The 12,378-nt window shown below is 42.5% G+C and overlaps 1 protein-coding gene across 15 annotated transcripts in view; it reads left to right on the top strand.

Moving 5' to 3' along the window:
• Window positions 1–12,378, top strand: part of CELF2 (CUGBP Elav-like family member 2) — a 132,805-nt gene that overhangs the window by 101,730 nt on the left and 18,697 nt on the right. For 10 of the 15 annotated variants that reach the window (XM_021715913.1, XM_008064767.2, XM_021715912.1 and 7 more), the window contains one exon: window positions 6,555–6,674. In XM_021715913.1, coding sequence (XP_021571588.1) covers window positions 6,555–6,674 — 120 coding nt within the window. Of the gene's footprint in view, window positions 1–6,554; window positions 6,687–12,378 lie in introns of all 15 variants that reach the window. The other 5 variants (XM_021715911.1, XM_021715908.1, XM_021715914.1 and 2 more) reach the window with 1 other exon arrangement.

Genomic DNA, 12,378 nt, shown 5'->3' with positions numbered 1-12,378 from the left:
CTGACCCCAAAAGGACTCTTCTTAGCTCGTTTCCCAACTCTCTCTGTGAAACTTTCTGTTGGCCTACTATGCCATTATGAAGGTACCGCCTCTTCTTAATTGCTAACCACCAGCATTTATGTCGTTTTTTGACAGCACCTGAGACTTGAACTTTCTACACTCTGTTCCAAATAAACCCATTTCCCTCAGGGAGTTATGGAGCACAGTGTTCTCTGACCTGTCTCTCCCTGCTCTGGAGCTAATGTAGGGACCATGGCCTTCTTCTCTGTGGATGATACCTCTGGTCTCCAAGAAGGGTGCTACATGGGGGTGATCGCAACTGGTCTTCTCTTTTTTATTTATTTTATTTTATTTTACTTTGTTTTATTTTGTTTTATTTTAAAGATGTGTGGTACATTTCAGGATTAGGTATACAAGTGGACATCGTACAGGTGAAGTCTGGGCCTCCCTTTGGTCCCCACTTTGCCTGGTTTGAGATCAGGTACCCTTATTGATGTATCCCATCCCCCTCTCCTGGCAGTATCCTGCTACTGCCAATCCCTTTCTGTAGTATTATGGGTAATGTTCAGGGTTTGCTTATGGGTGAAAACATGTGGTGCTCTGTTCTTTGTTTCTGTGATAGATCACTGAGTATGATAGACTCTAAATCCATCCAAGTTGTTGCAAAGTCCGTATGTTTGTCCTTTATGGCTGCAAGCAACTGGTCTCCTCTGCTTGACTCTCTCAGCATAGAACTTCCACCCTGTGAGTGAGATGGGGTGAGAGTGAATAGGGCCCAGGACCTCAGGGTGCTGTGCCTTGGGTCAAGCTTCTACTCTATGAATGGAGGCTGGGTAGAGGAATGGACCTCTGTACTTCTTAGCTTAGAACAGAGCTCCGGCAACAGAGCTGGCGGCATGAATTAGAAATGCTGGTGGTCTCCCCCTCCACAACCCTATGGAGCTGGAGGAAGAGGGAGCCCCGTCTTCTTGCCATACCCAAACAGGCTAGAACTTCTACTATGCTGAGCTTCAGGGAGAGGAGGTTTGTAGGAGAGAAGGGAGCAGGTTGTGAGCTGGAACTCAAATACCACAGGTTCTTGCTGTTCCTACTGAGATTTGGCAAATTTTCTTGAGAAAAATGTTTCCTCTTGTATACACTTAGGACAATTTCCAGAGACTTCAAGAGGTTGGTTTTTATAATTATCATCAGTTATGGTCGTTTCACTGATGAGAGGGCCCACAGATATCCTTACACTGCCATTCTAAAAATGCCACACCTAGAATTGTGTGAAAGTTTGTCAGACCTTCGTTACTGCTTTAGAACCCAAACTTGCACTCAGGATCATTTGCAACTCCTTATTTACTGGCACAACAACCTGGTAAGTGCCATTACATGTGGACTGGCATCAGACACAGTCCCTGGGAAATATCCCAGTCAGGGGAGACTTGGGTTTCTGGCAGACAGGTAGACTAGGTCACTAGAAAGACCTTCCCACTGAAAAAAAAAAACAAAAAACCTAAAATGTATAATAAGATTTTTATAAATATTTTAATCACATCAATAACTATTAAATTAGTAAGGAATACTCAGAAATCAATGGTTAAATGAAAGGGGATCGCACAGAAGTACGTAGCATTGAAGGTGGCTTTCACCTTAAGGACATTTGGTAAACTAGATAAACTTGAGCACTGTCAAAGCTTTCCGGTGTATAAGAAATACAAGAAGAGCCCAGGGTTCTCCTGAGCTATCTAATTGGAGACCCCCCCATACGTCTAAACCTCAAAGGCTAAACTCTTAATGTAAGGATGAACCAAAAAAACTCTCCCTTAGAAAACAAGGAAAGCTGCCTGTCTGAAAACTAGTGCAGAGTAGGGCTAGAGGAATTTCCCTCTGTGGATTTATAACAATAAACCATCCCTCACATGAGTTTATAACCTAATTTTGTTTTATCTGAGTATTCAAAACTCTTCAAGCCACGAATTTAGAGTGATCCCCAACTTGTACTTTGTTCTACCACCTTGTGGGATCAAATGTAAGTTATCCTTGAAAAAGGTCATCTCCAACCAAGGACTCAAAGAATTCACAGAAGTAAAGTTCTAAGATAGTTAGGCTCACAATTTTTTTAAAAATCACAAAACTCGCAAGTAAACCAAGTACCAAAAGCAAGAAGCAGCAGAGACAGAGTTAGACACCATCTACAGATCCATAGAGACAGATATTGGAATTATTAGCATACAACAGAAAGGAATTACAGTTACTGTGTTTACAGAAACCTGAAAGGATTTGAAAAATGAAAATAATTATTATTCAAAGTGACCAAGCATGTTGATTAAAAAATTTCTAGTAATGAAAAGTATAATAAAATGTGCAATGGATATGTAAGTTTAATAGCATATTAGATACAGTTGAAGAGATAATGTGGTGAGTATACATAACTAAGAAACAGATATTTTTTAAAATCAGAGCTTACATGACATGGAATAAACATAACTTATGCCCGGTTGAAGTTCCTGAGGGAAAAGAGAGAGAGAATGGGAAAAAGACAATATAAAACAGTTAATGACCGAGAACTTTCCAGAACCACTGAATGACAAAACCAGAAATCCACCTATTCAGGAATCTAAATTAATTCCGAACAAGGAAAAAATAAAAATCTATAATTGGAAGCACCATAGTGAAAATGCAGAACATCAAAGACGAGATCTTTAAAACAGAGAAAAAGATGAAATAAAATAAAGCAAAGGAGCACAATTAGACATCTCAATACCTAACCTCTCAACAGTATTTTAATGGAAGTCAGTGGGCAGTAAAACATGCAGAGACAAACTGTCACCCTAGAATATCCAGCAAAACTAGACAAACTAGAACAAGATAAATATACACTTTTCACACCAAGGAAAACTAAGAGATTTTTCACCAGGAGACCTTCACTAAAAATTCTGCTGGCTATGCTTCAAACTAAAGGACAGATAACCCAGATGAACAAAGAAGGAATAATAAGTAAAAGAAGTGGTAAATGTGTGGGCACATCTAAATACATGCTGTCTAAAAGAATAATCATGTGCTGGAATAAAGAAAAGGACCAAGCTAAAGCCAAAATACATGACAACATAACTATACCATACATGGTTTAGCGGGGGGGCTTTTCTGAGTTAAAGTATCCTAAGGTCCTTGAATTCTTCTGGAAAAAAACAAAGGTAATAGCTAAGTTTGATTTTTCAAAGGATGACTTTTTTGTGGTAATATATAAAAAAATGGAAATAGTATGCATTACTTCCAAAGTAGTAGACAAATCTAAAGGAAGGCAAGAAAGGAGAGAAAAAAATATATTCACAAACCAAATGTCATAAAATCTGAATGCTACTATTAAAAGATTATCAAATTATTAGACCGTATTTTTTTAAACTATATATCGATAACAAGAGACATAGCCAAAACATAAACAGATTAAAAAAGTAAAAAGATGGCAAAAGATATACTACGCAAATAGCCCAAAAAGGTTTTTACACAATATTTGCGTAAAAACAGACTTCGAGGAGAAACTAGAAATAGTCACAAAAGGTTTATTTCAGAAGATATGATCATTTCCAAACATCTACATTAAGTAGCAACTTCTTGTCTAGAAATACACATTTCTGGAAAGTTACATATTTACATGGAGAAACTGGCATTATAGTGGGAGATTTTCGCATGCCTCTTTCAGACATCTGACAAATCAAGCAGATTTTTTAAAATGAGACTTAAATGTAAATGTTGGTGATTTCAAAAATGTATTGAAGCTATTATGAATGACTTTATACCTTGAAAACCGAAACAAAACACACAGGTTCTTAAAAAACAGTAACTTAATAAAACTGATTCAAGAGGAAGAAGAAAAGTTGGATCATCCTATTTATTAGGGAAATGTAATGAGCATTTCAAAATACTCCCGTGAATAAACTTTCAAGTCCAGAACATTTTTTACTGGAAAGTTCTTCCAGACACTCAAGTTACAATTTATTTTAATCTTATACAGTCTATTCTAGAGAACAGAAAAATAGGCACATACTCCCAGTCATTTTATGAGGTATATAAAAGCTTGGTCACAAAACTAAGGTATAAGAAGAAAAAAGAAAAGCCAGTCTTACTCATGCACATGGATTTTTAAAAACCCTAAACAAGATATTGTCAAATAACGAAGCCAACTAATTATTGCTAACTTTGTTATGTATAATAATGGTTTGGGGATTTTAAAACAAGATGTTTGTAAATTTTAGAGCTTTTTACACGTACTGAAGTATGTAGGGCTGATATGCCATAAGGTCTGCATTGTGCTTTAAAATACACTTAAGAAGAGGGGGTCAGTCAGTTCTTGAGTATTCTAGAATCTGGATGAGTGTTGATAGAATTTTATTATTGTCTCTGCTTTTGTGTGTTTGGAAATTTCATAATAGGATTAAAAACACTGACTTGACGATATATAATCTTCTTTCTTTTTTTTTTGAGTCGGAGTCTCACTCTGTCGCCCAGACTGGAGTGCAGTGGCCGCTCCCGGCCACCGCAGCCTCGACCTGCTGGGCTCCGGTGATCCTTCCGCCTCAGCCTTCCGAGTAGCCGGAATTACAGGCGCGCGCTACCACACCCAGCTGATTTTTTGATTTATTGTAGAGATGAGGTCTCACCGCCCAGGCAGGTCTCGAACCCGTGGGCTCAGGCAATCCACTCACCTCAGCCGCCCAAAGGCGCGGGATTACAGGCTGAGCCACCAAGCCCGGCAATCTTCTTTCAAAAAGAAAGAAAATATACATTATCAGGTGTCAGAAGCTAATGCCATACATGAACAGAAATATGACAAGATGGGGAACTTATTTTCTTGGAATTCGACTTGCCCTCATCCAAACAGGAAACCAAGCAGGACACATCGTAAGCAGTGCTATGTGATGCCTGAAGGTAGAGCAGGAGTGACGGGTTAGGCAGGGACATCCCATGAGGATGGATAAAGTTGCTGGCTCTCCTAGATGGAGAGGGAGTTCACATACTTGGGACTTCACAGCTAGAAAGGGACCAGGTGCTTCTATCAGTGGTCAGAATTTAGTTGAGCCTTTCCTATCATCATCAAGACAGCACAATTATGGGGAAAAGGTCTGCAGCTTGTCAAGCTATGCAAATGTAAGATACTCGAAATACTTTACAGAAGCAGTTATAAGTAAAAGGGATGGGGGTTCAGCCACTTTGGAAAACAGTTGGGCAGTTCCCCAAAATGTTAAATAAGCATAGATTCATCACATGGCCCAGCAGTTCCTCTCCTAGGTATATAATCAGGAGAACTGAAAATATATGTCTACACAAAAACTTTGTACACAGATGTTCATAGCATCATTATTCGTAACGGCCCCCAAATGGGAACAGCCCAAATGTCCACAACTGCTGAATGGATAAATAAAACGTCATGCTCTCCATACAATGAAATATTATTCAATAGTAAAAAGGAGTTAATTTCTAACTGTGTGTGATGGTGAGTGCCTGTAATCTGAGCTGCTCAAGAGGCTGAGGTAAAAGGATCGCTTGAAGCATGGAGTTCAAGACCAGCCTGGGCAACATAGGGAGACCCTGTTTCTAAATAAATAAACGAATAAACTTTTTTTAAAAAGGGAATGACATGTTGGTACATGCCTCTATGGACGACCCTTGACAACGTTATACCAAGTGAAAGAAGCCAATCACAAAAAGATCACAGATTTCATGATTCCATTTATATGAATTATCTAGACATCTAGACTAGGCAGATCCAGAGACAGAAAGTCGATTTGTGGGCGTCAGTGCTGAAGGGGACAGGAGACTGGCGAGTGAGTCAAAATGTGTGGGGGCTTCTTTTAGGAGCAATACACATGTTCCAAAATCAGGGGAGATGACTGTTTAACTCTGAGTATACTGAACACCACTGAATTGTATACTTTAAAGGGGTAAATTTTATGGAATGTGAGTTATATCTCAATAAAGCTGTTTTTATTTTTGTTTTTTTAAAGGAATAGGAAAAGGAGAAAGTTTCTCCTAAAATGGTTTTATCTCATATCACTTACCCCCTTTCTGGGTCCTAAAGTTTTCTATCAAACTCAGGAGAATACAGGATGCTTTCTTCAAAGCTTCACTGAGAAAATACGGAGTCTGAAACAAACAATGGTCATTTGACTCCCCCACCCTGCCCCTTTGTATTTGAGTAACTTTCTAGCCTGAACAGGAGGAGGCCTTTGAGGACTGAGGCCCTCCTAAAGTGGGCTGACGCAGGACCACCTAGAGGGACAGGCCTCCCACTCACAAACTGTCCTCTGCTAGCCAGCAACAAGCAGATCTGCTGTATCGGCAAAACACTGATAATTTCTGTAATCACCGGATCTAATGGTCAGATTGCCACAGTACCACCCCGCATGTCTTTCACACCAGAACCACAGCTGGGCTTCAGACTTGGGATAACAAAGCGGCTAGCCCTAGGCTTGTCTCCCTTGACGGGGACGGATTACCTTCTGGTCCAGTGGGCTGTCACTCACCTTGTGCTTTCTCTCCCCCTTTTCTTTGGCCTCCCTTTTGTTTTTCAGTGGCTGCTTCAACCCCCAACTCCACTGCTGGTGCAGCCATGAATTCCCTGACCTCTCTTGGGACCCTGCAAGGACTAGCTGGAGCCACAGTTGGACTGAATAATATTAATGCACTAGCAGGTACCATCAACAGTGAGTATTTGCTGCTCTGGTGGACAGCCTTCCCCTAAATTCTCCATAGAAAGTGGTCAGCCAGAAATGACCTAAAAGGACATGAGACGGGAGAACTAACACTGGGATGGAGGAGCGCATGCACTGACAGGCAGTAGCGAGCTGCGTTCACTGGTCTCAGGCAGTCCCCGACGCTCCCCACCCCCAGATTCTTTGCAGTATATAGTATGTGCACTCACCCCTAGATTTCTGCAGCTGACAGATACTTTTAGGTTTCAAGGAATCTGGTTTGGTTTGGTTTTGGCTTGGTTCTGTCCAGCGAGTCAGGGTACTGTCATGGAAAAGTGAATGGACTGGAGTCAGGAAGCCTGAGCCCAGCTCTGCTGCTGGTCAGACGCTGCTCCACTTCTGGACTTCAGAGTCTCCATTTGAACATGGAAAGTTCCGCATCAGATGATCTTAAAGGTACCTTCCAGCTTTAAAATCCAAAGATTTGTGACAGTTACACAGGGGGCAGAATGAGGTGTTGGAAAGACAGAAAGGAAACTGAGTGGAGAGGAGCTGTGGCCGGAAGGAACATCATCTGGGATGTTTGTTAGCAGCACCCGCAGACGTGGACCGCGCTACAGCAGGGACTGTCCGGTGGGGCACTGCTTCACAGTGGCAGGGAGAAATCGGTTTTGAGGCAAAGAGCTCAAAAAATTGCACTTGTTTCTGAAACCGGCGGACCCACCAAAGAACCCGAGGTTGTTCTCTGCTCAGCCTGCCCACTCCTACACTCCTACCATTGTACATCTCTGTGGGAAAAGCGTCCAGGTCCCAGGATGAGTCATTGTATAAGCCCATGCTGGGTGCAGCCTGCTGCACTAGAGAAAATGATCCTCTGCCCACGTGACGGGGGATACCTACCTAATTGGCCCATCCCTCAAGTCGGCACCCCCAGGTTGCTTGAGACTGGCTGATCCCAGCAGGCCTATGGCAGCCAACAGAGCTACCGGTCGGGCTGTGCTACCCACACACAGCCCAGGCTGCCCAGCACTCGCCCATGATAACTTAATAAAGAGACCCTTGACAGTGGTCTCATTTTAAGCCATGATTCACTAAGTGGACCGTTTTTAAAGGCTCATCAGACCGTATAATTTTTTTAAAGCAAAAAAAAAAAAAAAACCCAATCATTTCATACTTTAAAATCTCAAAAATTTATTTGGTAAAAAGAGAGCCTAAAACTTATCCCAACAAAAATTAACTTTTATAATCCTGATAAGAAAATAAATCATATGTTTAGAAGAAGGAGATGTTCAGGTGTTATTAAGTCCTGTTATTCAGATGCTCTGGGGAAATCAAAAACTTGGACTGAGTTTTATCCGACCACAGGGAAAAGAAAAACATCTTCCTTCCAAATATGATGGCCTTGATTAGCATAGAGTCCCTGATGGGGGTAACCCTGTGACAGCAAGAATGTTTTATTCCAGTTAAAACTGCCTCCGGCTTTGACCTTTTCCAGCAGCCAAGTAGGAGCCTCCTTCCTTGATGCCCGTTTCTGGTACAGCTCCTCTCTCTGACCTTGTCCTTCACCTAGGTTGAGGATGCGTGTCCGCACACATGCCCTCATGCTGCTTCTCTTGCCCCAGGACCTAGTTCCCCCAAAACAAGGACTTTGATTTGATCGCCTGCCTGTCCTTGGTCTGCAGAGTATCAGGCCAGTGGGAATGGTTGTCCTCCTCAGCACGTGCTCATGACTGCTGTGTGTGTGTGTGTGTGTCCTCTTGTTCGTGTCCTGCCCTGTCCACCCTATGCTGCTGTACGTTGCTGGGATTTTCCCATCATTATCGTGAGGGATTTGAGAAGGGCTTTGTTGAATGGCAGAGAAACCATGACTAGTTCTCGTGCGGGGTCTTGTGTTACACAAATTTTGCTTCTGGCAAGGACAACGGGTTTACATTGAATTAAAAATTCTTTGCCATTGGGCATTAAAGTATGCACAGTTCGTGGGACATTTAAGAAAGAATGTTTCTAGCCGGGCATGGTAGCGCACGCCTATAGTTCCAGCTACTTGGAAGGCTGAGCAAAAGGATCGCCGGAGCCCAGCAGGTCGAGGCTGCGGTGGCCGGGAGCGGCCACTGCACTCCAGTCTGGGCGACAGAGTGAGACTCCAACTCAAAAAAAAAAAATAATGTTTCTGGTCTCAAACAACCCCTACTAGACTGAACCAAGAAAATGTTTAATTAAGCAAAGAGCATACACAAATGGAAATATATACACTCCTTCTGATTCGACGAGTGTAACTATTGTAGAGCTATTTCACAGTCTCAACATTGACCTGGAGCTAATATCTGCTACTTGTCTCAAATTAAATATCAGGGCAAAGCCTCTGAAGACTACTCTTTCAGACAATTTTTCCTCAACAGAAATGATGTACTACCTGTTCTACTAGATAATCCTCAAAGAAGGTCATCAAGAAACCGCTACCTGGACCGAGTCAGCTTCTAAAACAGTTGACCACAGCTTCCATGGCATTGCCGTTCCTACCTCACCCCACCCGGGGAGCCACAATTTGCTTCCATAAGGAGAGTGTCCTGGCTTTCTGAACAGAACCAAAGTTGTCTCATGGACACAGCGGCCAGCAAGAAAGTAGGTAGATGACTCAGCAGATGACTCAGCGTGGCCTAAATGTTACCCTCCCCCCAGCCAGAAGGCCCAGCCCCTCACCCCAAATGAAGTTTTTGTCAGTAGACAAGTAGGTAAATGAAATGCTAGAGTTTGGTAGCTTTTTTCTTTCCTTATACATGAATAAACGAAGGGGCTAAAAAACAGTACAGCGCCCTAAAGATGAAAGCAGGGATCGGTGAGGTCAGGAAGAAATGGGAATTCGCCACCAGGGCTTTTCCCCCAGGACTCCCTGAGGGTTCCCTGGGCATGTTTTGAATATTCACATCTGAACTTAGATGAAGGACATGATTTTGCAGATTGCCTGCCCAAGAGAGTCTGTATATGGTCCTTTGTATCTAAGTGCATGTCAAGTGGCATCCTTATTTTTCCTTATGGAAACTGCGTAATTCTTTTCAGTGGCTTACCATATAGTGCTTAAAATTATGATTGGTTTACTATAACCAGCCACAGATGCCTGCTGAACAGTGTTTTTGGAAATACTGTATGTAAAGTAGAGAAAGAGAAGATGCTCTGGGCATATGACTCTAGCCTATTGCTCTTTATCTGCATTGTGAAATTACTGTTTCAGTCTGTATTCTTGGAACTTATAAAGATGTATGCAGTTGGAAACATGCACAGGTGCACACAGCCCCACTCACATTGGTGACCTGATTAACACAGGCATATGTGTGACACTGATAGCACATACTCATTTTGATCTACCCTGCTTCCAGACGGTTTCTCCGTAGATCCTCAATTATCAGCTTGCAGCTTAGAGGATACACCCCGTCTGCACAAAGGAAAACTTATGCCAGCAAACACGTTACAAATCTACGAGAACATATTAATACATTCTGCACTTTCTCTTTCTTTGTTATTTGGTATAAAACCTAGTAGAGAGACTTGCAAGTAAATGTGGTACTTGGCCTCTGATTCTCTTTCTCAGTACCATCTCCACAGTTGCCACAAAAAAGGCTCATGCTCACATTTGTGGGTTAGTCCTCCCACGTCATTTTAACAGGTCTGCTCTGTAACCTCACAGCTCCTTGGTCTCTGTCAGGTGAGGACCTCTGGAGAGTAATTAAGTGTAAGGCATTTAGTAGTCAGGCTGTGCGCCGACTCCCCTGACGGAGCAGGTGCAAAGACCTCCCTGCAGAGCCCTGCCACACCTGTCACTTTCTTCCAGCCTGCCGTGTCCAAACACACGCGTGGGAATCGAGAGTAAATGAGAGGAAGGAGTCGATCCATTTGGCCATTTCAAGGAAAAGCCCTATTCTTTTCAGTGGAAGCATTTTATTCAGCTTAAGTTTCTTCAAATCTCTGCTTCCACTGTCCAAAGCTTTTAGAGGTGATCAGGTCCCAGCAGCTGAGTCAGCTAGTGTTATCTTTTAAATGATCATTATTTAACCCTTTGCACTCAGCTGTTCCCTCTTACGGGACATCAGAAATCTAGCAAACCACTTGGATGTCCCCCTCAGAGGTCATAAAAAGATTGCTGGTCATTATACAGGACAAACGTAAGCCAGTGTAAATTTTTCAAAAATGTATTTTTCCTTGAAGTTTCCCATTCAAATTGCATGAAAAAGCAAATAAAGAAATAGAATATAGCCGGACTCGGTGGCTCAGCCTATAATCCCAGGACTTTGGAAGGCTGAGGTGAGTGGATCGCCTGAGCCCATGGGTTCGAGACCCACCTAGGCAACTTGGCGAGACCTCATCTCTACAATAAATCAAAAATTAGCCGGGCATGGTAGTGCGCGTCTGTAGTTCCAGTTACTTGGAAGGCTGAGGTGGAAGGATCGATGGAGCCCAGCAGGTCAAGGCTGCAGTGGCTGGGAGCAGCCACTGCACTCCAGTCTGAGTGACAGAGTGAGACTCCAACCCAAAAAAAAAAAAGAAAAGAAAATAAATGGAATATATACTGAAATACACGTTAAAGAAAGTCAACTGGCATATAGAAAGACAACTTATGAAGTGCTTTCACAGTGGTGCACAGACTGGACAATGAATTACATATTGTTAATGTGGGGGGAAGAAAGCAAGACTGCATTGTCTGCTCGAACAGAAAAACACCAGGTGGAAGACGTCCAACAAATTACTGTTGCACAATATGCATCAGTGAACCTGCAATGCATGTCGGTGACTGTTTAACATGTTACCATACATTTAAAAAATAGATTTAAAATGTTTATTTTTTTGGTAATGAATAAGTTCCTCAATGTCCAAAATTCCATGATAAGCCAAATATCATTACATAAAATAATTGGTTCCAGCGCTCTGTTATTTAATAGGAAGTGATTCGTTTTTCACTGTCTCGAGGTGATTTGCAAGATGTCTCTGAGTGCAAAAGGTTAATATACATTATACATCAGGTAATTCACCGGAATTGCTCTCAGAAGCTGAAATTTTCCTTTGATGGTTTTTCGATTCTACCATGTTATCAACTTCCTCTTCTATCCTAGATTTGGCGAACGTACCGCACAGATTTTTCCAAGACAGTTTTGGTCTTCAATAGTCTCAGTGCACCTGAACTTGTTAGAACTTTCACCCTTAGTTTTTGTTCCAATGGGTGGTGGTACCTTGGAGGAGGCCTGGGCCAGAGAGGCCAAGCCCTCCCCCCTCACCTGCACAAGCCCCTGACCAGACCACCCTTTGGCATCTACACCCCTTCCTGGTGTGCCTTCTCTATCTGCACCTTGCTCACCTCCCCTTTCCCAGGCAGGTAGGGTCATCCATGACTGTCTCCTACAGACACAGCACCAGTAGAAGCAATGTGCACCTAGAAGCAAACAGAACCCTTCCAGAAAGCAGACTTGCCCTGAAGTGTAGTCCAGAAACACAGCCAGCCGCTGCGCACTGAAGCCAGGAAGAGAGGACGTGGCTGGACTACCACCTGCCAGAGCTACAGGCCTGCCAAGGAGCCTCTTTAGTCCTGAAACATCCATCTGGCATTTGAGGAGCATAAAGTTCATTCAGCTTCTATATTAGAAGTTTTTTCTGGCAAGATGGGAAAGAAGTAAAGGAGGAAGATAACTCTCCTAACCTGGACAATAAAAAAGGACAA

Source organism: Carlito syrichta, unplaced genomic scaffold (genome assembly GCF_000164805.1).
Source record: "Carlito syrichta isolate Samal-C Ts95f unplaced genomic scaffold, Tarsius_syrichta-2.0.1 Scaffold308004, whole genome shotgun sequence".
NCBI lineage: Eukaryota > Metazoa > Chordata > Mammalia > Primates > Tarsiidae > Carlito > Carlito syrichta.
Note: the sequence above shows the minus strand (reverse complement) of the source record. Positions and strands in the feature narration are given on the sequence as shown.